The sequence below is a fragment of the Dreissena polymorpha genome, chromosome 10, assembly GCF_020536995.1.
Source record: "Dreissena polymorpha isolate Duluth1 chromosome 10, UMN_Dpol_1.0, whole genome shotgun sequence".
NCBI lineage: Eukaryota > Metazoa > Mollusca > Bivalvia > Myida > Dreissenidae > Dreissena > Dreissena polymorpha.
Genome location: NC_068364.1, coordinates 7,299,037 through 7,326,598, shown reverse-complemented (window position 1 = coordinate 7,326,598; position 27,562 = coordinate 7,299,037). Strand labels below are relative to the sequence as shown.

Below are 27,562 nucleotides of genomic sequence, written 5' to 3'. Positions count from 1 at the left end.
CAGTACTGGCAGTAGGCGGGACACAAAGTCCTGGTCCACTTCCTCCAGAATCACACTGAACCATGTCCTGCAAGTGTAGTAACAAAGTTAGGGAACGTTTTAAAAAAAGGTTTAAAAAAATCAAGTATAAAATGTAAGAAAAAGATCTAGGATAAAAAATCACCCCTCACAAAATATATAAGTCACAAAAGATGTAAGATCACGCAATATATAGGATCACAAGATATTTAAGATCACAAACAATTTAAGATCACAAACGATATAAAGGATCACAAAATATAAAAGATCACACAAGATATCAGATCACAAAACATACAAGAGGGCCATGATGGCCCTGAATCACTCACCTGACTAACCTTGCTACATCAACTTAAATTCTATCAGACCCATATACAATCCCAAACCAGATTTCATCAATTAATACATTCTGACAAAATTTCATTAAGACGTGATGAAAACTGTGACCTCTTTCATCTACATAAGGTTTTTCTATTATTTGACCTAGTTTTTGACCCCAGATGACCCAAATACAATCCCAACCCAGATTTCATCAAGATTAACATTCTTGCCAAATTGTATTAAGTTTGGATGAAAACTGTGACCTCTACTGTCTACACAAGTTTTTTTAAACTTTGACCTAGTGACCTAGTTTTTGACCCTAGATGACCAAAATTCAGTCCCAACCCAGATTTTAACAAGACAAACATTCTGACAATATTTCATTAAGATCAGATGAAAACTGTGACCTTTATTGTCTACACAAGGTTTTTCTATGATTTGACCAAGTGACCTAGTTTATGACCCCAGATGACCCAAATACAATCCCAATCCAGATTTTATCAAGATACACATTCTGACCAAATTTCATAAAGATTGGATGAACACTGTGACCTCTATTGTCTACACAAGGTTTTTTCTATTATTTGACCTAGTGACCTAGTTTTTGACCACAGATGACCCAAATACAATCCCAACCCAGATTTCATCAAGATAAACATTCTGACCAAATTTCATAAAGATTGGATGAAAACTGTGACCTCTATTGTCTACACAAGGTTTTTCTATTAATTGACCTAGTGACCTAGTTTTTGACCCCACATGACACAAATACAATCCCAACACAGGCCCCGTGTTCACAAAGCATTTTTCGCAATCGAAAATCGATTTTGCTTGTCATTGAAAATGGATTTCCATTGTAGTTGATAGGCAAAAATGAAAATTGATGTCAGTTAAAATCGATTTTCGATTGCAAAATCGTTTTGTTAACAAGGGGCCAGATTTTATCAAGATAAACATTCTGACCAAATTTCATAAAGATTGGATGAAACCTGTGACCTCTATTGTCTACATAAGGTTTTTCTATTATTTGATATAGTGACCTAGTTTTTGACCCCAGATGACCCCAAAACAATCCCAACCCAGATTTCATCAAGATACACTTTCTGACCAAATTTCATAAAGATTGGATGAACACTATGACCTCTATTGTCTACACAAGGTTGTTCTATTATTTGACCTAGTGACCTACTTTTATACCCCAGATGACCCAAATACAATCCCAACCCAGATTTCATCAAGATAAACATTCTGACTAAATTTCATAAAGATTGGATGAAATCTGTTACCTCTATTGTCTACACAAGGTTTTTCTATTTTTTGACCTAGTGACCTAGTTTTTGACCCCACATGACCCAAATACAATCCCAACCCAGGCCCCATGTTCACAAAGCATTTTTCGCAATCAAAAATCGATTTTGCTTGTCATTGAAAATGGTATCCATTGTAGTTGATAGGCAAAAATGAAAATTGATGTCAGTTAAAATCGATTTTCGATTGCAAAAATCGTTTTGTGAACACGGGGCCAGATTTTATCAAGATAAACATTCTGACCAAATTTCATAAGGATTGGATGAAATCTGTGACCTCTATTGTCTTCACAAGGTTTTTCAAATATTTGATATAGTGACCTAGTTTTTGACCCCAGATGACCCAAATACAATCCCAACCCAGATTTCATCAAGATACACATTCTGACCAAATTTCATAAAGATTGGATGAACACTGTGACCTCTATTGTCTACACAAGGTTGTTCTATTATTTGACCTAGTGACCTAGTTTTTTACCCCAGATGACCCAAATACAATCCCAACCCAGATTTCATCAAGATAAACATTCTGACCAAATTTGATAAAGATTGGATGAAATCTGTGACCTCTATTTTTTACACAAGTTTTTCTATTATTTGACCTAGTGACCTAGTTTTTGACCCCAGATGACCCAAATCCAATTCCAACCCAGATTTCATCACGATAAACATTCTGACCAAATTTCATAAAGATTGGATGAAAACTGTGACCACTACTGTCTACACAAACAAATTGTTGACGGACACACGCACACACGCACGCACAACGGACGCCGGACATCACACCGTCACATAAGCTCACCATGTCACTGCATGACAGGTGAGCTTATAAGATAACAAGAGATATTAGATCACTTAAGATACAGGATGATAAAAGTTGAAAGATCACGAAATACCTTTGGGGGGGGGGGGGGTGGTGTGTAAAAAGTCCACAACTCTGATTTTGTAGAAAACATACCAACCAAAACGTCATGAAAATGGTAAGTATTGTTTGTAGTAAAACGAGGCCACAACTAAAACTGTAATCAAGTAGACAATCAGAAACCAAAATATGTAAGTGTACAGGTTCACATGCTGGTTAATATACTTGCAAAGTGTCATCACTCACCAATACTTCTTGAGTAACACACAGCGCAAAAAATTAGGATGGTCAGAAGATCGGACAAAAAAAGGGCAATTCTATATTCCCCACCCCTCATAAAAAGGGGGCATAAAAAGATTAAGGATCACAAAAGATGTAGGACAAAAAAAGACATACAAGATCAAGGTTCACAAACAATCTAGCATTACAAAAGAATAGAATCATTAAATTTATATCATAAAAAATCAAGACTTATAATTTGTGTAGGATCATATAAGATATAGGATCACAAAAGATATAGGATCACAAGAGATATAAGATCACAAAAGATGAAGGATCACAAAAGATATAGGATCACAAAAGATGAAGAGTCACACAAGATATAGGATCACAAAAGATATATGATCACAAAAGATATAAAATCACAAAAGATATAGGATCACAAAAAAATATAGGATCACAAAAGATGAAGGATCACAAAAGATATAGGATTTCAAAAGATATAGGATCACAAAAGATGAAGGGTCACACAAGATATATGATCACAAAAGATATATGATCACAAAAGATATATGATCACAAAAGATATATGATCACAAAAGATATATGATCACAAAAGATATAGGATCACAAAATATATAGTATCACAAAAGATATAGGATAAAAAAAATAATAGGATCACGAAAGAGGAAGGATTACAAAAGATATAGGATCAAACCAAGTTTAAATTTTACAAATATTTAGAATCACAAAAAGTACAGAGCGCTGCTAAAAAATGGGGAAGGGTGGAAAGCTAGATCAGTCTGGTTACATCTTCGTATAATGGTATGAATCCCAGGACTGTCTGTTTGACACTTCTTACACCCTTACCTGAGCAGCAGAGCAGCAGACTGGTAGCACACCAGCACTCTGGGTAAGTCCACCATGTCTTGAATACTGGTGTGGAACTGGTCCAGTCTGTAGCAGAGCATAATGTATAGATATGATACCACTCCTAAGAGTTCCATTATCAACTGGCTAATTTTCAAGCCTTTTTTCTAAACTTTTCATGATTTCAAATTGTGCAAGGCTAGATTCATTTTAACACTTAAATATCTTCATCCATAAAATGCTATCAAAAGATATGCCATTTAACTTCTAAAAAAAATAAAATTGCCTAAATTCATACACCATCAGAAAAAAGGCCATGAAATTAAAAAAAAGTTTATCACCACTGGAAGCACAAAACAAAAGTTCACTTTTCATTTAAACCACTAGTAAAAGCCACCATAATATTGCGGACACGCATAGTATACAGGAAATAACCACAAACAGAATGTTGAAGATTGCCACATTTCTTGAATTCATTAAGATCTATTTTACATTTTCAGAAGAGAGTTTTCACAATTTTTGGTAAACAGTATCTTGTCACATTGAGAGGGGCATCATGAAATGGCACTAAAACCCATTATAAGATTATGTGTCCTCCTTAAATGAAAACTGCTAACCTGTCAATAGTATCCCCATGACCTCCTTCCGACCTTGTGAAAAAGTTGAACATCGGTCGAAACATGGCGTTCTTAAATGCATCAAGTGCCCTTGTGGGTTGCTCATCAGTGACTGGCTGAAGGCTGGTGAAGTCCAAGTGCTTCGTGCGTTCTATCACCTCCAGGGCCACTGTCATGCATGGCAGGTCGACTAAGGTGTGAAACACCTGTGAATGTCATACAAAGGATTAAATGAGCCGCCCTCTGGGAAAACTGGGCCTAATGCATAGGTGTAAAGTGTGTCCCATATTAGCCTTGCAGTCCACACAAGCAAATCAGAGACAGCATTTTCCGTCTGAACTGGAATTTCGCTTAAAAGATTAAAAAAAAAAAGAAAAAAAAAAGAGATGTGTTTGTCATAAACACAATGCCCCCTATTGCGCAGCTTTGATAAAAATTTCAATATATCATTTGGCAGGTTTAGAAATTATCTCCCTTTTAAAGCTTATTACTTCTCTTGGATCGTATTTTTAATTTTTTACCTTTAAGGATGACCTTGACCACTGAAAATGTGCAGCTTCATGAGATACACATGCATGCCAAATATCAAGTTGCTATCTTCAATATTGCAAAAGTTATGGCCAATGTTAAAGTTTTCGGACAGACGGACGGACGGACAGACAGACAGACGGACAGACTGACGGACAATTCAACTGCTATATGCCACCCTACCCGGGACATAAAAACAATAAAAGCGGAAAGTGTGGTACCTGATTATCCTGATTAGCTTATCTGGGATAACACTACCAAAATGCATATAACCCCGTTCTCCCACAGGGAGACTCATATCAATATCTCACAAACACTGGAGACCATATGAAAAATGTGTGGAAAGCAACAGCTGTATAACACCCGAATTTAAACTCTGAAGAGTCAAAAAAGAACAAGGGACGTACAGATGTGCATACTTATGAACAGATAAATAGAGAATATTATGTGAGTTTTGGATAAAGATCAAGTTTATCATGCAAGGCTTAGAACCGAGGTAGCGCGAGGCTTACCTCCATGTTTTCCATTAATAATTATCAAATATCGCATTTTTTACCATTTTGTTTTTCCGTAGTTGACAAAAACAGATTCTCAAATTTTTGGAAAAACCCAAATCTGACATAAAAAAAAGCGATAGTATAAAGTTCAAGTTTTTACGATCGTTGTTATACTATCGATTTTCATCTGGTAATAGGATAAAAACTTTTCTATACTCCTCCTGCTTTGTAGGGGCCTACAATGTCAAGAGTTGAACACTTTTGTAGGTGCATTGCCATTGCAAAGAAGTTAGAAGCTTGTGAAAATCAAATCAAAAGATAAAAAATAAAAATAAAAATGCTACTTCTTATAGAATGATAACTTACTTCTAGTGATGTCACTGATGACATCATCGCTGGCAGGATGTCCTGGAAATCAGAGATGAACGTGTGGGGGTTCCAAGCCAAAATCTGTACCAAAAACACAAAACACTCTTTTTCATTACTGACAATCTGAATTTTAAAAACAGGTAAAATTGTCATGGGATTCAGAATCTGGATTCATTATGAAACCAAACATCCATAGAGAATCTAGTATACCCCCAAAACAGGGCTGCATAGGGTATACCTGTTTCCTATACCATCAACCAATGTACAAGAATTGTTATCAATATCAATGATTATGAATTTATGAAAATGGCATCACTTGAACAGTTTTATGAGAAACTGTCCAATAGAGTATACCGGTATAAACAATGTAACTATTGGATAGTTTTGAGTATCTTAAAACCCGGCAGGGAGTTGGAAATGTGCTTTATTTTATGCTTTCCGGTGGTTTATAGAGAAATATCAGTGAGTTAGAACTGACAATTTCACTGTTTCATACAGTGAAAATTAATTAACAGTGAAAATTATGTGCGGAATGCACAGGCTAATCTGGGACGACACTTTACGCACATACATTATGCCCAGTTTTCTCAGAACATGACTCAAATAAATAAATTTTAATCGAATAGCAGTCTACCTTAAATATATTTGGGAAGTATATAGCCATCACGTGATACTGATGTGTCAATTTCTCCAAGTTGTCGAGTACAAACATGACGATGTCAAAACTGACTGCTGTCTGGTCAAAGTTACGGGACAACACCCCGTGGAAGAGCTTGTTCAACTCTTGTTGACAGTCATAGGCCACTGCCTTGCCTGCAATTGAAATATACATAATTAAAATAGATATGCACCTCCTGTTAATTCGTTTTAGCAAGTAAAAGAATAAAAGTAAATTAAATTCCAATAAATGACGTGCAAAGAAAAAGAAATACATGTAATAGCAGTCTCCAGACAGCGCCCTCCACTATTTTTCTGCTTTTATAGTATAGTCAACTGATATAATGACCACAAACAAGAGATGTGTTCGTCAGAAACACAATGCCCCCTACTGCGCCGCTTTGAAATTAATTTCTATTTATCATTTAGCAGGTATAGAAATCATCTCCCTTTAAAGCTTATTACTTCCCTTGGATTTTGTCCAATCCAACCAGCGAGGGGGGGGGGGGTCTGTAGACAGTCAAAAATGACCAAGTCAGACATCACTGACAACCAAGGCCTGTGGTTTATCAAAGAAATCATAGCCAGAGTTCATCATGTATCTATGGACATAAGGTATGTAATGAGCCCTACCATTCACAAATTAGTACTGTGTGTGTGTGTGTTTCAGAGTTTATTTACAGGTCCTTACTGGCCTCTTCACAAGGTTACGGTAGCCCAACCTGCTCACAAATTAGTACAGGAAAGAAATGACAATTATATAATTAAAAAAAAACCTTTGACAAATCAATCATTTTTATATATAATTATATATATTACTTCCCTTGAAAATAATTGTCTCTAACAAATCTCTATTTTTAGTAGCAAATAATTAAAAGCCACTACTGTGACTGTAGATTCACCACTCAAAATGTGCAGCTCCATGAGATACACATGCATGCCAAATATCAAGTTGCTTTGTTCAATATTGAATAATTATCTCCCTTTAAAGCTTATTACTTCCCTTGGGTTTTTGTATTTTTGACCTTAGACCTTGAAGGATGACCTTGACCTTTTATTACAATGTGTTTGTCAGAAACACAATGCCGCCTACTGCGATTTATTTAACAAAAATATATAATTTGGCAGGTCAGATAATTATGTCCATTTAAAGATTATTACTTCCCTTGGATTGTTTTTTTCAACCCCGTGACCTAGTTTTTGACCCGGCATGACCCATATTCAAACTTGACCGAGATATTGCCTAGATACAACTTCTGACCAAGTTTGGTAAAGATCGGATGAAAACTATTTGAATCAGAGAGCAGACACGAAAAGTGTGACAGACTGACAGACAGACTGACAGATGGACAGTGCGTAAACTATATACCCCCTTTTCTTCGAAAGGGAGCATTAAAAGGTACATATAGTATATTTAAAATAACTGCTGAAATTTTACATATTAAATAAGAAATGTCACCACACCAAAAAACTATATTTTGAATTTTTTACCAATTAATTAAATTGAAGGTAATAAAGTTTGCAAGCAATAGCTGCATCTTACTTATCTACAAACAAAGTTACAGCCCAATACCTCCTTTAAAGTTTAAGTTTTTCATTTTTTTACACAGTTATTCAGTCATTTCACATCTGTCAGTTTACTTACTTTTTCTTGGTTAGCAGGTATACAGGTACTTAATGCACATACATGATCCAGTAACTGAAAGCTGCCAATCAAAGGTATGGGGAGAATGGACACCAAAAGGATTTCATTACCAATACCCACAAGATTTAAGGAATCAAACCTGCGATCCTCTGATTTGCAGTCCAGTGCTCAACTAACTGAGCTAGCTGGCCTGTTTCTATTCTTAATAACCATGACATTGACCCAATGGCCCCAAATGCAATCCCAGATTTTGTCTGTAGGAAAGCGACCCACAAAAATTACTGGCAGTAACTTAATCCAAACTAGAAATTGAGCAGAAACTCATTTTTCTTTTTTCAGGAACAATGACATTGACCCCACTTGCCCAAAATACAATTTACTTGATCATCCTGTAACCTATCTACACACAATTCAGCACAATATCTCCATCCACAAGTTATTAAGCGCAAACTGTTAAAGTGTTTTAGCGATAGTGACCTTTACCTTATCTCAACCTATCCCAAAGCAACTCCATCAAATGGCCGGTTTTCATACGGCAGAGTTGCTATATGCCAACATTCACCTATATTAAATCAATAAAAAAGCTAAATAAGGCTGACCTCCCATGATGCTCCCAAACACATGTGTGAAGTTTCAATTCAATATCTGCAGCATTTACAGAGAAACATACTTGTTGAGTAAACAAACCTGAATTCAGCTGGCACAAAAACCTTTCAAAATTTTCAAGTACAATGGGGGACATAATCCTTAAAAAAGGCTGGTCAAAGTTATAGCACTTGGTCATTGAAAGTGACCTGACCAAGATCCAAAGTGAGGTTTTCATGAAAAATACCTATCAGCAACACATCAATACATTATCATCTTCCAAACTCAAGTCATATAATTATCTGAAACAGTTTTTTTCTGTTTTTAGCAACAGTGATCTGAAAAATACAATCAAAAGCCAGGTCTTCTTACAAGATTGCTATATACAAAGTTGCAAAAAGATTTGTCAGTGAAAACTTAAGTAATTCAAAATTAACCAACAGCTCAATAGTGCGGAAAACCTCAATTAAATAACCAGGAATTTCAAACTTGTTGATTTAAAACTTACACTAATCTTGAGCAAAAATGACCTACTGTGGTTTACAAGGAACTGTAGAATGGCTATGAGCAGTTTGGGATTCCTGTCATCCTGAGTGCAGTTTGCCATCAATCGCTTGAGTTCTCTGAACACCCGTGGTATCTGGGCGCCATCAATACGGCACACAAACTCCAGTAGCTTCACTGTCTCCAGCTGACACTGTAACCATAGGGTCGATTGACAGTTCATAAGTGAACATCATTTCGATTTAGTGATTATTAAAAAAAAATATTACCTATACTCAGAAATGGCTTGAGAATTTAAGTGAAAATTGGTAACACTGTTGCCATGGCAACCAAAGGTCAGTTAAAGTGTACTTACTTTTAATCAACATAAAGACATGATGACTTATATGGTAACCATGTAAACAGGAATTTAAGTGTTGATTGCTGCCACTGTTACCATGGCAATGGTAGGATTGGTTGCCATATCCAAGCTTTTATTGATTACGACTTTTGACATTCAGACATTATTTAGAGAAATATGACCCTAACTATGAAATTTGGAAATGTTGTCAACATTTTTGAGCTCTTGACCTAGTTTTCATGACCCCGTTTCCAGCTTGGTTTAGGTATCCATGGGAATTGTATTTTTTTATATTTAATTAAGATTGTGAACATGCACAATTTCATATCGTAAGGAACAACACATGTTAATTTGAATATAGTATATTTTAGGGTGTATAATTTTAATACAAAATATTATTCAAATACAAACTCACTGCGTTCAACAGCTCCACATCACTTTGGTTTTTAGGCTCTGAAAATAAAATGTCAGTACTTAATTCAAAAATAGACCAAAAATAAAAACCAAAAATGTAAATTCCAAAACTTAAAAATTGATTGAAAAAATAGAGCTGTATTAAAATAAAGATTCTACCACTTTACACACAAATTAAAGCTGATAAGTTGATAATGAGCCAAAAAATAAAATGTGGCAACAAACTTCTTGGTGATATCAGAAAATATGTTCCAATCATTAGTGGAGTAGAGAACATCAATGGTCTGTCAAATGTAATTTTAAACTGTTGAATTAAATAGCATCTTGTTTTCAAACATTTGAAATAAGATTTTTCATTTTTGTTGATTTTGTAATCTGTTATGCAGCAGCTTCAAAGAAAACTATAGAAAAAATCATATGAGAGCTGTTTTTAAAATAATGTTACTTCTGATTATTTGATAATGAATACAGAATGATGTGTCATCAAAAAAGAAAGAAGGAATGGAGATATTCTTAATTCAATTTGCTTATCTAATGCACAAATTTGTTTCATCTTGCAACCATTATTTTCAAACTGAAATAATTTAACAACTAAAGCTTTGTCACAGACATGACGAATACCCCCACATGCCGCATTGACACATAATATTTTGCATGTCGTCTTCACAAAAAACAGCGGACACCATGCTGAATTTTTAAAACGCACTAAGTGACCCCTTGACCTAGTTTTTGACCCAGAAAGGCCCATGTTCTAACTTGGCCTTGAGATCATCTCCATAAAACTTCTGACCAAGTTTGGTGAAGATCGGATGTAAACTACTTGAATTAGAGAGCGGACACCATGCTGAATGTTAAAAAAAGCACTAAGTGACCCTGTGACCTAGTTTTAGGCCCAGAATTGCCCATGTTCAAAATTGTCCTAGAGATCATTTAGATAAAACTTGTGACCAAGTTTTGTGAAGATTGGATGAAAACTACTTGAATTAGAGAGCGGACAACATGGTGAGGTTTAAAACGCACTAAGATACCCCGTGACCTAGTTTTTGACCCGGCATGACCCATATTTAAACTTGATCTAGACATTATCTAGATACAACTTCTGACCAAGTTTGGTGAAGATTGGATAAAAACTACTTGAATTAGAGAGCGGGCACCATGGTGAGGTTTAAAACACAGTAAGTGACCCCGTGACCTAGTTTTTGACCCGGCATGGCCCATGTTCGAACTTGACCTTTACATCATCTAGTTACAACTTCTGACCAAGTGGTGAAGATCGGATTTAAACTACTTGAAATAGAGAGCGGACACCATGCTCAATGTTTAAAACTTACTAAGTGACCCTGTGACCTAGTTTTTGATCTGGCATGGCCCATGTTTGAACTTGGCCTTCAGATCATCTAGATGAAACTTCTGACCAAGTTTGGTGAAGATCGGATGAAAACTTCTTAAATAAGAGAGAGGACACCATACTGAATGTTAAAAAACGCACTAAGTGACCCCGTGACCTAGTTTTTGACCCGCCAAGGCCCATGTTCGAACATGGCCTAGACATTATGTAGATACAACTTCTGACCAAGTTTGGTGAAGATCGAATGAAAACTACTTGAATTAGAGAGCGGACAACATGCTAAATGTTTAAAACGCACTTAGTGACCCTGTGACCTAGTTTTTGACCTGGCAAGGCCCATGTTCGAACTTGGCCTAGACATCATGCAGATTACAACTTCTGACCAAGTTTGGTGAAGATCGGATGAAAACTACTTGAATTAGAGAGCGGACACTTAATACGGACCGACAGACCGACCGACAAGTTTTTTTGTTTTTTTAAACCACATTTATATAGCGCCCTTTTCATACTCGAAATGTGCCTTCAAAGGCGCTTTATAGTTTTTCCCTGATTACTGGGTCATAAGTCGTCCGTTTACATCTTGGCGCAGTATGCAGCCACGGCACATTGGCTTATTTCCCTCAAAGGTACCCATTTATAAACCTGGGTGGAGAGGAGCAGATGTGGGATAAATTTTTTTGCTCAAGGAAAGTCCAGTGGTCGGGGCGGGATTCGAACCCGGGACCTCTCAATCCCTAAGCCAGCTTCCTACCATTAGACCACAGCTCCCACAAAAGTTCACTCCTATATACCCCCCTAAACTTCGTTTGTGGGGGTATAATAACATTTCTGTTATTCACTGTTTTAAAACAATTGAAAGTAATAGAATTTCATAAATGTCCAAATCTGTAGGATAAAAAAAGTATTAAGGATAAAAATCAAAATTATATACATTTAATCACAATCTAGATTTAAAATTATTACATGTGCTGTTTCAAGCCAATTTTAATAATAAGAGCATTAATAAAAGTTTTTAAAAATAATTTGATTTAACAAAAACAATGTAAGGATAATTCTCATGATTGTTTCCTGCTCAGAAATGAAGAGAAAATGACTATATGCAACCAACATAAAACCAGAACAGACTGCCAGTGACTCGCAGCCTGTTTAGGTTTAATGCTGTTTGCTCCTCATCAGTATGTAACGGATGGAAATGAAGACCTTCCTTTTTATTTGATTTTCTAAGGGACAACAAATGGGTCAATTTGAGTATCTGAGTGGTACATGCCAAATACATAGTACCCCTGTACTTACTCCTGTCACACTGATCCAGGAGTCTGTACTACCCCCCGTACTTACTCCTGTCACACTGATCCAGGAGTCTGTACTACCCCCCGTACTTACTCCTGTCACACTGATCCAGGAGTCTGAAGCAGTAGTCAATAGTGCGACCAATCAGTGGCTCAAACACGTGCTTCGTCAACTCACGCTTCACTTCCTCCGTGTCCATGGCAGCCTTAGGGTTGGGTGACCTTGGGACCTCTGAAAGGCTTAAGGTCGTCTGGGTTGACACGGGTCTCTCAGATGTCTCCCCTGACTCTGTGAGCCACACAGTGTCACTGGGACTTGAATCTGGCCATGTGATTAGGAAACTTGTTCTAGTGATGTTTCACGCATTTAATGATGATACAACATGCCAAATACATGTATATATATCCATTAGTACATCTGGATAGCACACATTAATTTTCTGTAGGTAGTTTCAAAATAAAATGTAAACGCTCAATTTGTAATTGAGCGGACACCATTTTTCTACATTTATCTACAATGACCTTGACTCCATGTGCAATCATAAATGAAGTTTTGATGGACCTCATCTGTGTTTAGTTGCATGATAATCTTTGTATTGAGTTTCTTAGCAGAATCCATTAGCAAGCCATATGCAACCCTACCACTGGTGTTAGGTATTTATATATTTAGACTTAGTTTCATTACACTAGCCTAATTTTATTTTTGACCTATTGGGTACGAATAGTGTTTTTACATTTACTGAACATGACCTTAAAATTGACCTCTGACAACTGTTATGCCATCCAACGAAAGGTCTGGTTTCATGATACACACATGTGTACTAACGAACTTTAATTTCAAATACTTTATTTGTTATTACGAAATTGTGTGGAAACCATTTGGTTATTTTAGTAACAGTAACCTTGACCCAACCCATCCGATATGATATCCTGAGGGGAGTCTTCATTAAGATATCTAGGCATTAAGTTTGATGAAAATTATCTAAATATCAGTCTTACTATAATGAGCTACTACCTGTCTTTAGATCTCGTTTGTTAAATAGTAAAGAGTTAAAAGTCCCTTAGTTATGACAAGCTAGAGCTGCTAAGTTTGGCCTAAAGGGTCTCTTCAATATGGGGTAAACATAGTATAAGCTTGAATGATATCCTGCAAACCATTTTTGAGATATAAACTTACCACAATTGTGTTCCTATATATCTAGTTATTATACATAGAAATAAAAGCAGATTTTACTGACTTGTTTTCTTGGTTATCTTCTATTATTCAAGACAAGTTATAAGAATGTTCATTAAATCTTGATATTAAAACAATTTTTTAAATTTTTATGTTCCCAATTTAAACAGCAAAAAAGCCCTGTATACTTTTAAACTCCGTTGTCAATCTTTCTGAAGCAGTTGATGTCACAGATAAACTGAACCTGTCCCCATCACCCTCAGTTACCAAGGACTGTGCCTTCCTTACTGGCGTTCTAGGTCTTGATGACTTAGACAGGTCTGCTGACCAGGTTTTGGTCACTGGAGTTTTCTGAAATAGTTTAAAATTCACCTTTTTGTTTTTCAAATATAAACTTAAAAATAATGTATTCTCTTAAATTTATCTAACTATCATTTATCATTTATCACAGATTAATATAACATGATTTTATGCAATATGATTACAACTAGCAAGCATTTATTTTGTCAGAGATGTCTAACATAGGATAAGTGATATAGATATATAGGTGTGAAAAACAACAAGAAGCCTTTTGCAAGAACATGCTTTAGTCATTATTTCACAAATCACATTCAGAGTTAAAAAACAAAAACAACATATTTGCAACAAACCTCAACACTGGCAACAGACGTTGGCGATGCGGTATCATCAGAGTTTTTGGACACATGACTTGACCTTGAACTTGACCTGATACGCTGAGGCTGTGACCTGTAAAGGTCAAGTTCATCATCCTTCTCAAGGTCACTGGCATCGTCTCCAGGCTCCATTGGGTAGCTGTTATTGATGAGCAAGCCGTGATAGCTGTTTGATATCCACTGGTACAGCATTGAAAAACTAAAGATGTTCACAAGCTGGTCATCTGTGTAGTACTGACCTAAAAATTGAAAGGGAACCTCACTCTGGGACAACATGCCTTAACCCTTTGCATGCTGGGAAATTTGTCCTCTGCTAAAATGTCATCTGCTGAATTTCTAAAATTAGCATTTTCTTCGATTTTTTACAAAGAATACTATCAGAAAAGCAAACAGTTTGGATCCAGATGAGACGCCACCTTTTGTGGCGTCTCAACTGGATCCAAACTGTTTGCACAGGCCTTCAAAATTCGGTTCCAGCACTGAAAGAGTTAATGCATGTGCTAAGAGTGTCGACCCAGGGTAATCAGAGACAAAACTTTCCGCTTTTATTGCATTTTTATCTTTAAAGTGGTCTCTTCAAAACAAAAATCCAGTCTAAGCCGAAAGTGTCATCCCTGTTTAGCGCACAGGCTAATCTGGGACAACATTTTATGCACGTGCATAAGCTCAATTCTTCCAGAGTCAGTCTCAAGCTCTTGATTTCCAGTTATTAATATTTGATAAGCAGTTATGTCCCAGCTTAATTAATGAGAGCTGTCCCAAGACATTTGGCTCAGCTATTCTTCTGCTTTGATAGTACAATTTATGTTTTCTGTCAGTCACTAAGGGCTGACCCAATGCATTTTAAGAATATTTATACGCAATAACTTAACAAATTTTTTGAGAATTTGGTTGATTGAGCTTAATATTATCCCAACAAGTTTGTTGCAATTGGATTAAACCTGTGATACTTTTAAAATGACTCCATTGGCATATCTTATTCATTAGAGCTACGACACCAGGAATTAACGTGATTTATCAAGCGGAAGTCCAAAATAAGGTAACCCTTCAAAATGAACTGAATTGCAAGAAGGCATTAAAATAAAGATTTGTGCTATACAATGACTTTACAGATAAGCGCTTTCTTTAAGTCTATCCATTCGTTAAATTCCACTATCAGTTAAATCATGCTTAACCCTGAATTGTGTTTTCAAGTGATATTTTTCTCATATAGGCAATTGCCCAATCAGAGCCTTAAAAGAGGTATTAATGGGGCGTCTTTCTGGAAAAACAAGGCATAATGCATGCGTTTCATCCCAGATTAGCCTATGCAGTCTGCAGTGAAGTGCCTCTGGGACAACCTTCTCGAAAAAGTGCACTAAATGCGCATTTAATGCGTATTAAATGCACATTAAATGCGCATTTAATGCGCATGTTATTGGCACCGTATTTTTTGCTTAACAAGTGCATTTTAATATGTTAAAAAAAAACATTTTTTACTAGTGTGTTTATACATTTAAGTGTATTTTTTTTCCACGAAATAATACACTTAAGTGCGTTTATTATGATAATAAGTGCGCTTAAGTTTATTTTTAAGTGCATTTATACACTTGAGTGTATTTTAAGACATACAAATAATACACTTCATGGTCAAAGTAAATTTTTTAAAGCGCATTAAAACACTTGAGTGCATTTCCAGTCATTCAAATAATACACATTACAGAATTAAAAGCAAATTATTTAAGCGCATTAATACACTTGAGTGTATTTCCAATCATACAAATAATACACTTCATTGAGTATTCAAAGTGAATTTTTGTAAGCGCATTAATACACTTGAGTGCATTTCCACTGATACAAATAATACACCTTACAAAATTGAAAGTGAATTTTTTTAAGCGCATTAATACACTTGAGTGCATTCCCGGTCATACAAATAATACACCTTACAATATTAAAAGTGAATTTTTAAGCGCATTAATACACTTGAGTGCATTTTCAGTCATACAAATGATACACTTTTTGAAGTGTTGGAAGTGAATTTTTTAAGCGCATTATACGCTCAAGTGTACTTTTCATCACTTCAAATTAATATGCTTAAAAATTAACCAAATTTAAAAAAAAATCCCAGCATTTTGAAGTCAGCATTCATTCTTTAAATGAAAGGTTAGTGTAAACACATACATAAAAAACAAAAAGTACAATTCAATAGATAAATACACACTTTTATTAGAATGTTAAACCTTAAAAAACAAAAACAAATGTTACATATCTACATAAAAGAGAGGATTCAAACGGGCTATTGCCTATCTGGAATTAACAATTGAAAATATCAAGCTCATACCAGTGATTTTTCTCCCCTCTGATTATCGGTAACTGATTAACAGCCAAATACAGGTGGTTTCCACTTCAAAATTATTAAAGATTTCCCCTCCTTAAGCTGAAATGTTTTCCCTATCATTTACTAGATTTTTATATATTACATAATTTACATTAATTCCAAATCCCTTTTTAATATGGACATAAGCAGCACATTCAATTCAATCATATTCTGGATCCTAATATATGATAAATGAACAGTATTCATGAAATTTATATAAATCTATACCTTATTTTTAAGATCTTCCTTTTTTTGTTCATTATTGCGCTAAAACATGCCCTTCTGAGAGCCAGTACGTACAGGTTGTTTTGAATTTCCAAAGAAAATCACTGCATACATTCTGACAATATTTAGCAGCTTAGCCCCTGTTACTATATTTGTTGTTATACACTGTTCCTTACAAAGAATGCATTTATAAACAACCCTTTATAGAGCACTTCACCAGCTGATCAGGTCTGAATACTACTGTCATGGTCTGCGAGGCGCTTCTCGTGCATGATCTCATTTGACATCAGGTCCTGAAAGATATTTTATAATGAAGAGTTAAATATTGCTGTTATGGTAATCTTGTTCAACAGTTGCTATAAATATCATAAATTTAAATCAAAACAAGTTTGTTGGCTTGTTGTTTTTGTTTGTTTATTTTTGCAATTTTAATCTCGTGATCACATGTGACTTAACGCTTTTCATAAATAATTTAAAGAAATTACGTTTGATAGAAAATACTGTTAATAAATGTACTAATATATGTGGTCCCCTTTGGCTGTGTGGACTGGTCGGAAGTGTGACGTCTTTGAATTGCAATAACCTTTATTATATAGTTTTACCTCTCAACAAATCCATCTTTTCTTGGTCAAGGACAAGCTACAGGGCACGGTTTCCCACTCCTGTTCCCCTCAAGTTGACCTGGTATACATGTCCATACATCAGGTAGTCCCCTTTTTGCTCCCTTTTTTGGCAGGCGATGATGCACATTCTGTCCAATGGATCTTCCGATCAATGTAAATTTCACCTTGGGGTTTAACCTTCAAATATAAAATATTAAAGTTCTGATTAAATATGGGGAAAGAAATCTGTTCATTAATGACAAGAAAAAGGTATAAATAAATTTTAAGATGACAATAGGAGGTTTTGGGGATTCCGATAATGACGTCACGTTTGCACATGCTCAAATTTTGGCCGTCAAAACTGCGGCCATATTGCTATTGTTTGCATGTGATGAACCGCATCGTGATAAGGTTATAATCATATTCGCGACCCTTTTGAGGAACAAAAAATACTCAGAACTTGAAATTCTTTCAGATTAAATTGAATCCAATGAACGAACACAAATAAGGACGAAAACAAACAACAAATTAATTGAATTTATGTAATCAACATATAGAAACTGATTTCAACCTATTTGTCTGTAAAAACTTACCTTGTTACAGATTAACTAAATCCTCTTGATAAATGTAAATGCTTTTATTTAACTGTTCACACCAGTTTTGACACTCTTTGTTTCAGCATTTTTAAGCCAGTGTTTAATTGCCCCTTTGTTTATCACAAACCGATTATCTCGATATGATCGGATACTGTCCAGACAATTACTAAGAAAACAGTGTGTAATAAACCCAGGGACCTATACTTGTATGACTCTGTATGGGGTCTCTTCATAAACCACACGTGTCTGGTCATTAAACATAATTTATGATATTTCCATGTCATCTCTTAGCATATAAAGTCAAAAACTTAACAGTTGCTTTAATAAAATATTTGAACATATTTAAAAAAAAGGCATTTGTCCGAAATGGATTAACAGCGGTTTCCGGACGTTTCACCCCCAAGACGTTTCCTCCCCTAGACGTTTCCCCCCCAAGACGTTTCCTCCCCAGACGTTTCCCCCCACTTTGGTTTAAGTGCAGACGTTTCCCCCCAATAAATGTATGATTGTTTGGTTGAAGTTTATTCTTGATTTATTATCAAAATGATTATTTTGTTTATAAAGTTTTCAATTAACTTTATGTATGAAGCAGCTTGTTTGATTTTTTTTTTGGTTTAACTGTGAATGGAATGCATGTAAATCATTAGTGTTGAGGAACTGTAGTTGTTTGTTGTTTTTAATCCAATTAATCCAATTAAATAGGGTCAATTGGTGAATTGATTAAATGGTTAAATCACATTTATATTAATTTCAAAACTGTTTTCCTTGTAACAGTTAAAAATGATAAATAAATAAACTATATAATTGTCAAAAAAAATATTTTTTACGTGCATTTATATGTATGTATATAATAAAATGATTGGATGTCACTGATATTTTAATTTTTACTAATAACTAGTTCAGACTAATTAAAACAGAATTGCACTTTCCTTGTGCATTATTTCATTATTGGTATAATAAGCAAATGTAAACTTATTGATATTTTTTTAATTTTACTCAATAATATTAATTATATTAAAAAGCAACAAAAAACTTTTTTATTTAATGAATTTGTGGAATTTAAGGAAAAGTTAATAATTTTACAAATTAAAAAAAGTGTTTTAAATGCATAAATATAAAATATATCAGTTCTACATACACCAAATCTAAGCAGTTCAGTATCACACTCCACAATATCATGAACATCAACATTTTAAATCTGGTAACACGTGTCTAATGGTGTTTTAAGTTGAGTTTTTAACACCTTTTTATGTACTAGTTTGGCCACTTTCGCATTACTATGCATGTGCTTATTGCTTATATATTGTCAGTTTTGTATATGTAACGATGAACTGTAAATGTTCAAGTTATATGAATAAACTTTCTGTTCTGTTCTGTTCGATATATAAAACTATCACTTAAGTCAAATCAATCTATTCATTAATAATATTTAATACAGTGATAAACTATTTAAAAACGTTTTTTTTGCATAATAATGTGCTAATCTCATCTTATCCCCCTGTCACCTAATCTCATCAATGCTGATTAAAGGGCCTGTATATTGCACCCATAATCTAGCTGTTATCTTGTGTACTACACTTGCTAATCTAATCAATGCTTGTTTATTGCACCCTAAGTGCCTAATATCTTGTATAATGGTAGGTGTGGTTGTTTTTTTAATATTAGCCAAATGATGAAAATGCTGTCACATTTTTTTGGCTACAAATTAAATTAATTTTTAAATTGGAAGGTAAATGGTATTAGTAAAGATCTATGACACACTGATAGTTATTTATCAAAATTATTGTTGAGAACTACAATTCAATACTGACTGTAATAAATTATAATTTGAATGTCATATAAACAAGGTGTTCGTTTACTCAATTGCATGATTAATACAATAGTTATAATTGTTTAATTTGTAACATACACTTACAATGACCATCAAAGAACGGTGTACGGAAGAAACCCCCTCCGGAAGAAAACCCCTTCGCTAAAAACGGCAGGGCGGAAGAAACCCCCTTTCATAGTTTGCATACGCGGAAGAAACCCCCTCGCTAGTTTTGCATAGGCGGAACAAACCCCCTTCGAGTTTTAAGACAGGCGGAATAAACCCCCTTCCATAGCGGAACAAACCCCCTTCCAGACGATTTAGTTACATTTAAACGCACGGTAATTGTTTACAGAAATTCACTTTCATTTTCAGAAAGTTCTCGGCACGTTTTTTTGCATGATTCATTTTTTTTTTAAAGATGAATGCTTCGGTTATTATAGGAAAATATGTACGCAATATCTTCGTCACTATCGGCTCTGAGCGCTAATTTTGTGTGTTTGTTATTTTTATCAATCAAGTACAAGTTAACGCATATAAAATGGTATAATCTCACTGAAACGCGTGCAAGACAAATTCACACCAGCATCTCATCATTATCAACTTGTGAACAAACGGCCGGTACACCTCTTTACTCAGCACATAACAGTTTGGAAATAGATATTCGCACCTTCATTTAATTATATAAAAGGTCCTTTAATGTACCCGCTATTGTAGATAATGATGAGAAGTTGTGTCATAACGCCTTGTGTGAATACGCTCGTGGAGGTTTCTCTGCTCTGGATGATGCATTATTGAGTAAATTCTTGGACTCAGAGCCGAATTTTTTACCTTGGAATTTTCGAAGATATCACATCTTCTTCATCAGCTGATCACTGGCTAACTGACGTCACAGTCACATGACCGGTGAAGGGTCACGTGACATGAGGAGACTGATATAAACATTGTAATTCTACCTGCCGATAAGGGTCGTACTACGGTTGTGATGAACAAAACTGAGTATGTAGCCAAGATGGATAAGCTCACGAGCGACAAGGATACCTATGAACCACTGAAAAAGGACCCAACCAGGCAAGTGAAAACTAGATTGGTTAACATCTTAAAGAAATGGAAGAATGAAAATCTAATCTCAGATAAACTGTACCATCAACTATATCCCACAGCAGAAAACGTCCCAAAATTATATGGACTACCCAAAATTCATAAAAAGGATGCTCCTTTAAGACCAATTGTATCGAGCACAGGAAGCGTATTGTATGCAACCGCTAAATACATTGCTTCGGTCATTGGCCCCTTGGCGGGTAAAACGGAACACCACATAGTTAACTCGGTGGATTTCGTTCAGAAGATCAAGGATCTTGAAGTACCCCCAGGCACGAAATTGGTATCCTATGATGTCTCAGCACTTTTCACTTCAATTCCAGTACCTAAAGCACTCACAGTGATCAAGAACAAATTGGCTGGAGACACCAAACTCAACGAACGATCTGAACTCAGTGTTGAACAAGTGACCGAGTTGTTAGACCTCTGCCTTAGTAGCACATACTTCATATACAATGAACAATTCTTCCAACAGAAGCAAGGTGCAGCCATGGGTTCTCCCGTATCGCCGATTGTCGCGAACTTATATATGGAGTTCTTTAAGAAGCAGGCATTGGAAACTGCAAGGAATCCACCGTCCCTCTGGCTGAGGTACGTGGATGATACCATGACTAAAATCCATGAATACAACATCCAAGAATTCACGGACCACATCAACTCAATAGACGAACATATCAAGTTCACTTCAGAGCAGGAGGAAGAAGGCCGTATTCCGTTCCTGGACACATGTGTTCACGTGGCAGACGATGGGTCGACGAAAACCACGGTTTACAGGAAACCGACGCACACCGACCAGTATCTGAACTTTCAGTCCAACCACCACCTTGAACACAAACGATCAGTCGTACGTACCCTACTACACAGAGCCAAAACCCTAATAACAAAAGAAAAAGACCAGAAAGACGAAATCGAACATGTGAAATCCGCTTTAAGAACCAACGGATACCCGCATTGGATACTCAGACTACCCAAAAAGAAAGAGAAAACACTAGACAAAGATAAGGGAACACAAAAGAGACCGACTGCAGGAATACCTTATATCAGGGGCACCTCAGAAGTTTTGGCTAGAGTATTCAAAAAACATGGAGCCAACATCTTCCACAAACCTTTCAATTCCATCAGACAGAACCTCACCAAAGTTAAAGACAAAACAGATAAAATGAAGAAATGTGGTGTGATCTATCATGTCCAATGTGAGGACTGTAAAAATGACTATGTAGGTGAAACAGCGAGACAATTAGACACTAGATTGAAAGAACACCTTACACGAACTTCTTCTGCCATATATGAACATTGTAAACAAACAGGTCACAAGATCGACCCTAACAAAACCAAAGTACTCACCTCCGAAGAACATCTATGGAAACGCAAGGTGAAAGAAGCAATTGAGATTAAACAGCGGCGGCCATCACTTAACAGGGACGAGGGACTCGAGCTACCCCGGGTTTATGACAGTCTCCTCATGTCACGTGACCCTTCACCGGTCATGTGACTGTGACGTCAGTTAGCCAGTGATCAGCTGATGAAGAAGATGTGATATCTTCGAAAATTCCAAGGTAAAAAATTCGGCTCTGAGTCCAAGAATTTACTCAATAATGCCTTGTGTGAAGTTATGTACAGTTTTTTTTATTACATTTGCTCCATTAATTGGTATGTATATATATACACATCGTTGGTATTTCGAATATATCAATAATGGAGATCATCAAGAACAACAAGGGTGGGCAGAAGTTGTGTTACTAGGGGTACTGCTACACGAAGAAAGCAAAGTCAGAGGTTAGCCAGCGTTGGGAGTGTGACCAACGGGGTTCACAGAAATGCCGTGCTATTGCTACCACTGATCTAGAGGTAAGTAATATTATACAATGTACTTATACTCAAAAATAAATGAGTCTTTTTCTACAAAACCCATGTATTGCGATTATTTTTATATAATATTAATTTTGCATAAAATTCCAATTCGTCACATCTGAGTATCGCTATGTTAGTCATATTAACATTTTTAAAAAGGCTCGGGCAAATGAATAAGTACTTGATATTATAAGTAAAACGATTGACCTGTTTCATCGATATGTATGCTTTATGTTTCAGCTCACCGTAGTGAAGTCAGTGACAGAGCACACTCATGCCGCCGACATGTTCAAGGGAAAGACTTAACACTTAGGAAGGGGGTTTATTCGCCTGTCTGAAAACACGAAGGGGGTTTATTCCGCCTGTCTGAAAACTCGAAGGGGGTTTGTTCCGCGTATGCAAAACTAGCGAGGGGGTTTCTTTCGCGTATGCAAACTATGAAAGGGGGTTTCTTCCGCCCTGCCGTTTTTAGCGAAGGGGGTTTCTTCCGAAGGGGGTTTATTCCGGTAATCTCAAAGAACATCAAAGGTGTGCTTTTACTCAATTTATTAATACAATAGTTATAATTATTTTAATTTGTAACATACTATTCCATTAAAAATGACCATCAAAGAACATCAAAGCTTTGATTTTACTCAATGTTTCAATGAGCTTAATTAATGCAAGAACAATTTAAGGCACTTATAAAATCAAGTATAATTATATCTATTTAATTGTTAAATTTGTTAGAGGCTTCCCTAAACAACCATATAAAATAATTAATTAATATTTTAATTAGTCAGGACTCAACTAACATCATTTTTTACACATAAAATGCACTCAATTAATATACTATTACTTTATTTTCACTTTATTACAAATAACTACTGCTAATATACATTTACATATTATGCAGACGTGTTTCAATGAGCTTAATTAATGCAAGAACAATTTAAGGCACTTATAAAATCATGTATAATTAGATCTATTTAATTGTTAAATTTGTTAGAGGCTTCCCTAAACAACCATATAAAATAATTAATTAATATTTTAATTAGTCAGGACTCAACTAACATCATTATTTTACACATAAAATGCACTCAATTAATATACTAATACTTTATTTTCACTTTATTACAAATAACTACTGCTAATATACATTTACATATTATGCAGACGTTTCACCCCCATTTTGGGGGTGAAACGTCTGGGGTGGAAACGTCTGGGGAGGAAACGTCTTGGGGGAGAAACGTCTGCCACCCATTAACAGCTAGGAACTATTAAGTATATATATAAGCCAGTTTAAACATAACAATAAAGTGTTTAATAAATATACATTTAAAATATTTTACAAATTTACTGCTACACAATTAACATTTTTAACGGGTACCTGCAAATGTAAACTCTGCTATAATGTTTAAAGATCGTGCGTTACTGCAGCAGTGTTTGAAACATCATCATGAAAACAAGCAATCGCGTTTGGTCATTATATACGGATATAAAATACTTGCGTAAAATAAATTAAATGTGTAGATTTATGGTAACATAAAATGCTAGATTTGTATCGCTCATTATCACTAGAGAAGAGGTTTCAATATACATGTACATGCAAAGACAGTTCAATTTTCAAAATATGCAGGTGTTTTTTCAATTGGAATACTTAAATTATTAATATTTTCATTCGATGTAAACGAAACGAAAATTCATTCAATGTAAAAGAAAATTAAAACTACATTTCAAGATTGAAAGTGTATTGAGCTATTTAAGGGCTTTGTTTTAAAACTGATTCAATACACCCCTTACACTAAATTTGAATCTCTGATGAAAAATAACACTATCGCATCCACACCACTTATAATAATATTCAAATTATTATATGTTTTATAATTTTTGAAATATCATTTATTAAAGTCTTACTTAAAAATAAATACGGGTATTATAGTTTTGTTTTGTGAAATTGTAAGTATTTAGTCTTCCGACGATCTTTACTCTGATACAATATAATAGGCCGCGATCGAGAAGTTGACGGCCAATCTATTTTTAGTAACAGAAAACCCCTCTTGTGACGTCACACAAAAACCTCCTATAACCATAAAATACAGCCATAATAATTCAAATGGTGTTTTTTTTCCTTAAAATTGCATTACATTTACTCATCCAGTTACATTTCCCAGTGACAATACATAAATATGATAATGATCATAATTAATTTAATTAAAAAGAGATGCAGAAATGAAAATACAAACCTGTTACAGCTGTTTTTCAGCATTCCAAAAAAACAAAAATGGCAATTGTTGATCACTTTAACCACCCACTTTGAATCTTCTTTGCAACAAACTTATTGTTAATTTACACATTGTAGTAAATACACATTGTTTTCATCACACAATAGTTCATGTGCTGAAAGAATTTCAAGACATTTGACACTAGAATTAATGTTGCTGAATTATACCTAAAAATTTAGCTCAATTTAAGTTGCTGAAACCAAATTGTTTACAAAAATAACTTCCTGTGCTCCAAATAACTTGCTGTGCTCCAACCAATCAAAAGTGGTTTGTTTTCAAATAATGGTCCCAGAACCAATCTAAATTCTATAAACACCCCTTTGTTTTGGCTAGATGGAGCACTGATAGGGATTAGTGTTTATGATGCTAATTGATCTCTTATCTGATCCTGATCTTATCTGATATTTATTGAATAATACACAGCACACTTAGCATATTATATTTAATTGTGAATATTTCAATATAACATACTGAATGGTGTTAGGAAATAAATATAATATTATAAATATTATTTAAATTGTCTTTTAAAATGTATGTTAATAGTCAATGTGGTAGACATTAATTGAATTGGGGTTAAATATCAGTGTAAGAAAGTTCAAATACTTGTTTTTTATGTTGTGAAGATATAATTGATTCTGGCAAGCCCACATAATTTTTTTGACACTTTCAATATTTTTAATTATTTACCCACAGCCTGATTTAGTTGTACTTTTCCCTTTAAAAGCTGCTCTACTGATTCACATATTTTATGAGCAGACAAATTGTAATAATAAGACCATAAACATTATGTGAAGATAAAAAAGAATTCAGTACAATCCTCCTATTAAACACTATATCTCTGTCCTTTAACTTTAGTTATTTGCTATAGTGTTGCTCTTTTTTATGAAGATGCACTAAAACTTGTACAGAAAGAATATTTTTTTTGCAAATCAGAAGATACACTCATATGCACAAAAAATGCACTTCATTGAAAAAATGCACTTATTGCATAAAAAGATGCACTTTGTCTACAGAAGATACACTTAAAGTGCAGTAAAATACACTAACAGATAATGAAAATACAGAAAAAATGCACTTTAGTGCACTTAATTATGAAGAAAATGCAGAAAAAATACACTTTTCGGTAAAAATGCAGAAAAAATACACTTTTTAAAGCGTATTTTGTTAAAAAGTGTATTTTATTTTGACCCTTCCCATTTTTATGGAATTTTCTGTTTAAAGGAAATCTCTTTTTAACAAAGATCCTCTTTAAGTGGAAAGTGTTGTCTCTGATTAGCCTGTGTGGAAACCATTTTTTCTAAGAACAAGGCTTAATGTACGTTAATCCTACCAATACTGAGCACTGTGAAGATGTTGTTGCTAGGTGTGCCATCCACCTCGGTGACAGGGTTGTTCTGGTCTTTCCTGAACGGGTTAGAGGAGTATGGGTTAGGCGCCTGGTAGAGCCCGGCACCCAGCAACCAGCTTCCCACACGCTCGTGTACGCTACGAACGCGATCTGTAAACAAAAATATGTGTTAGCAATTGTTTTTTTATCAACTAGCAAATAGACATAGTTTGCTTTTGCTGGAATTTGAGTCCAGTGCTTTTCACATGTCATTTTACGGTCCCCTGCCAGGGCGCTTGAATTTCAAAATCAGAGTCTGCAGGGTGCTTCCAATCAGTGTATTTTGCAGTAAATGCAACTAGACATTGTAAGATCATAGCGATTTCAACTTTGGCTGAAAATTTTGAGAGCAAATTTACGGTCCTTTGTCAATATCACAAATTTATTTACTTAAAGCCCACCTAAAGACTGAGCGTCTCTGTTTTGGAAAACCAATATTTGCCAATGAGAGCTCACACTGTGAATGAGCGACAGCGCTCGTAGGCAGTCAATACCTGCAGTAAAATCAAGCAAACAAGGCGCGACATAATTGCCATAAGTTTGTGGTTTTGTGGCAGTTTGTTGGCTTTGATTCACCTCCAGGACGAAATCATGGCCACTTACTTGGTATAAAAATGATGGCAACTGGGTGTGAGCCTTGTGGAAATCATGTATTTTCAGCATAATACATGTACTGTCAAAATATTTATTCGACTTGTAAGCGTTTTACTGAATTATCTTTAAATTTGTAACACACAACTGTGAAGGTTTTGTTGAATTCTCAAATACAATAATTAAATGTGTAGTCCAAAAACACTCTTCTGAATTTAAATGTTAACACGACGTGATCAAATTCCAAGCTTGAAATAAACAGTGTTCATGTATTTTGTTTTGATCCTTTGACTCAATAAAATACGTTAAAAACTAATGCAGCACATTTAAGACGCCATGTCCTCCGCATGAAAAGCGTTGGTGTATTGATTGTGGTATAAAAAGGCACACATCAACTCAGGTGATTTACACATGTTTAGTTGGAATAGGGCTGTTTAGATTGGATGCCTATTTCATTCAATCTTTAATAGTAACATATGCCAAAATTCATTTGATACATAAGAACAAATGGTAAACGTTTGTGTTCATGAAATTCTTG

General features: G+C 35.1%; 1 protein-coding gene across 1 annotated transcript in view; it reads right to left on the bottom strand.

Moving 5' to 3' along the window:
• LOC127847078 (AP-5 complex subunit zeta-1-like) overlaps positions 1–27,562 on the bottom strand; it is a 45,353-nt gene that overhangs the window by 12,443 nt on the left and 5,348 nt on the right. The window contains 11 exon segments of the mRNA XM_052378674.1: positions 1–67; positions 3,598–3,684; positions 4,215–4,420; positions 5,606–5,689; positions 6,243–6,421; positions 9,030–9,192; positions 9,755–9,792; positions 12,485–12,712; positions 13,753–13,915; positions 14,215–14,477; positions 26,377–26,544. Of these exon segments, the coding sequence (XP_052234634.1) occupies positions 1–67; positions 3,598–3,684; positions 4,215–4,420; positions 5,606–5,689; positions 6,243–6,421; positions 9,030–9,192; positions 9,755–9,792; positions 12,485–12,712; positions 13,753–13,915; positions 14,215–14,477; positions 26,377–26,544 (1,646 nt within the window).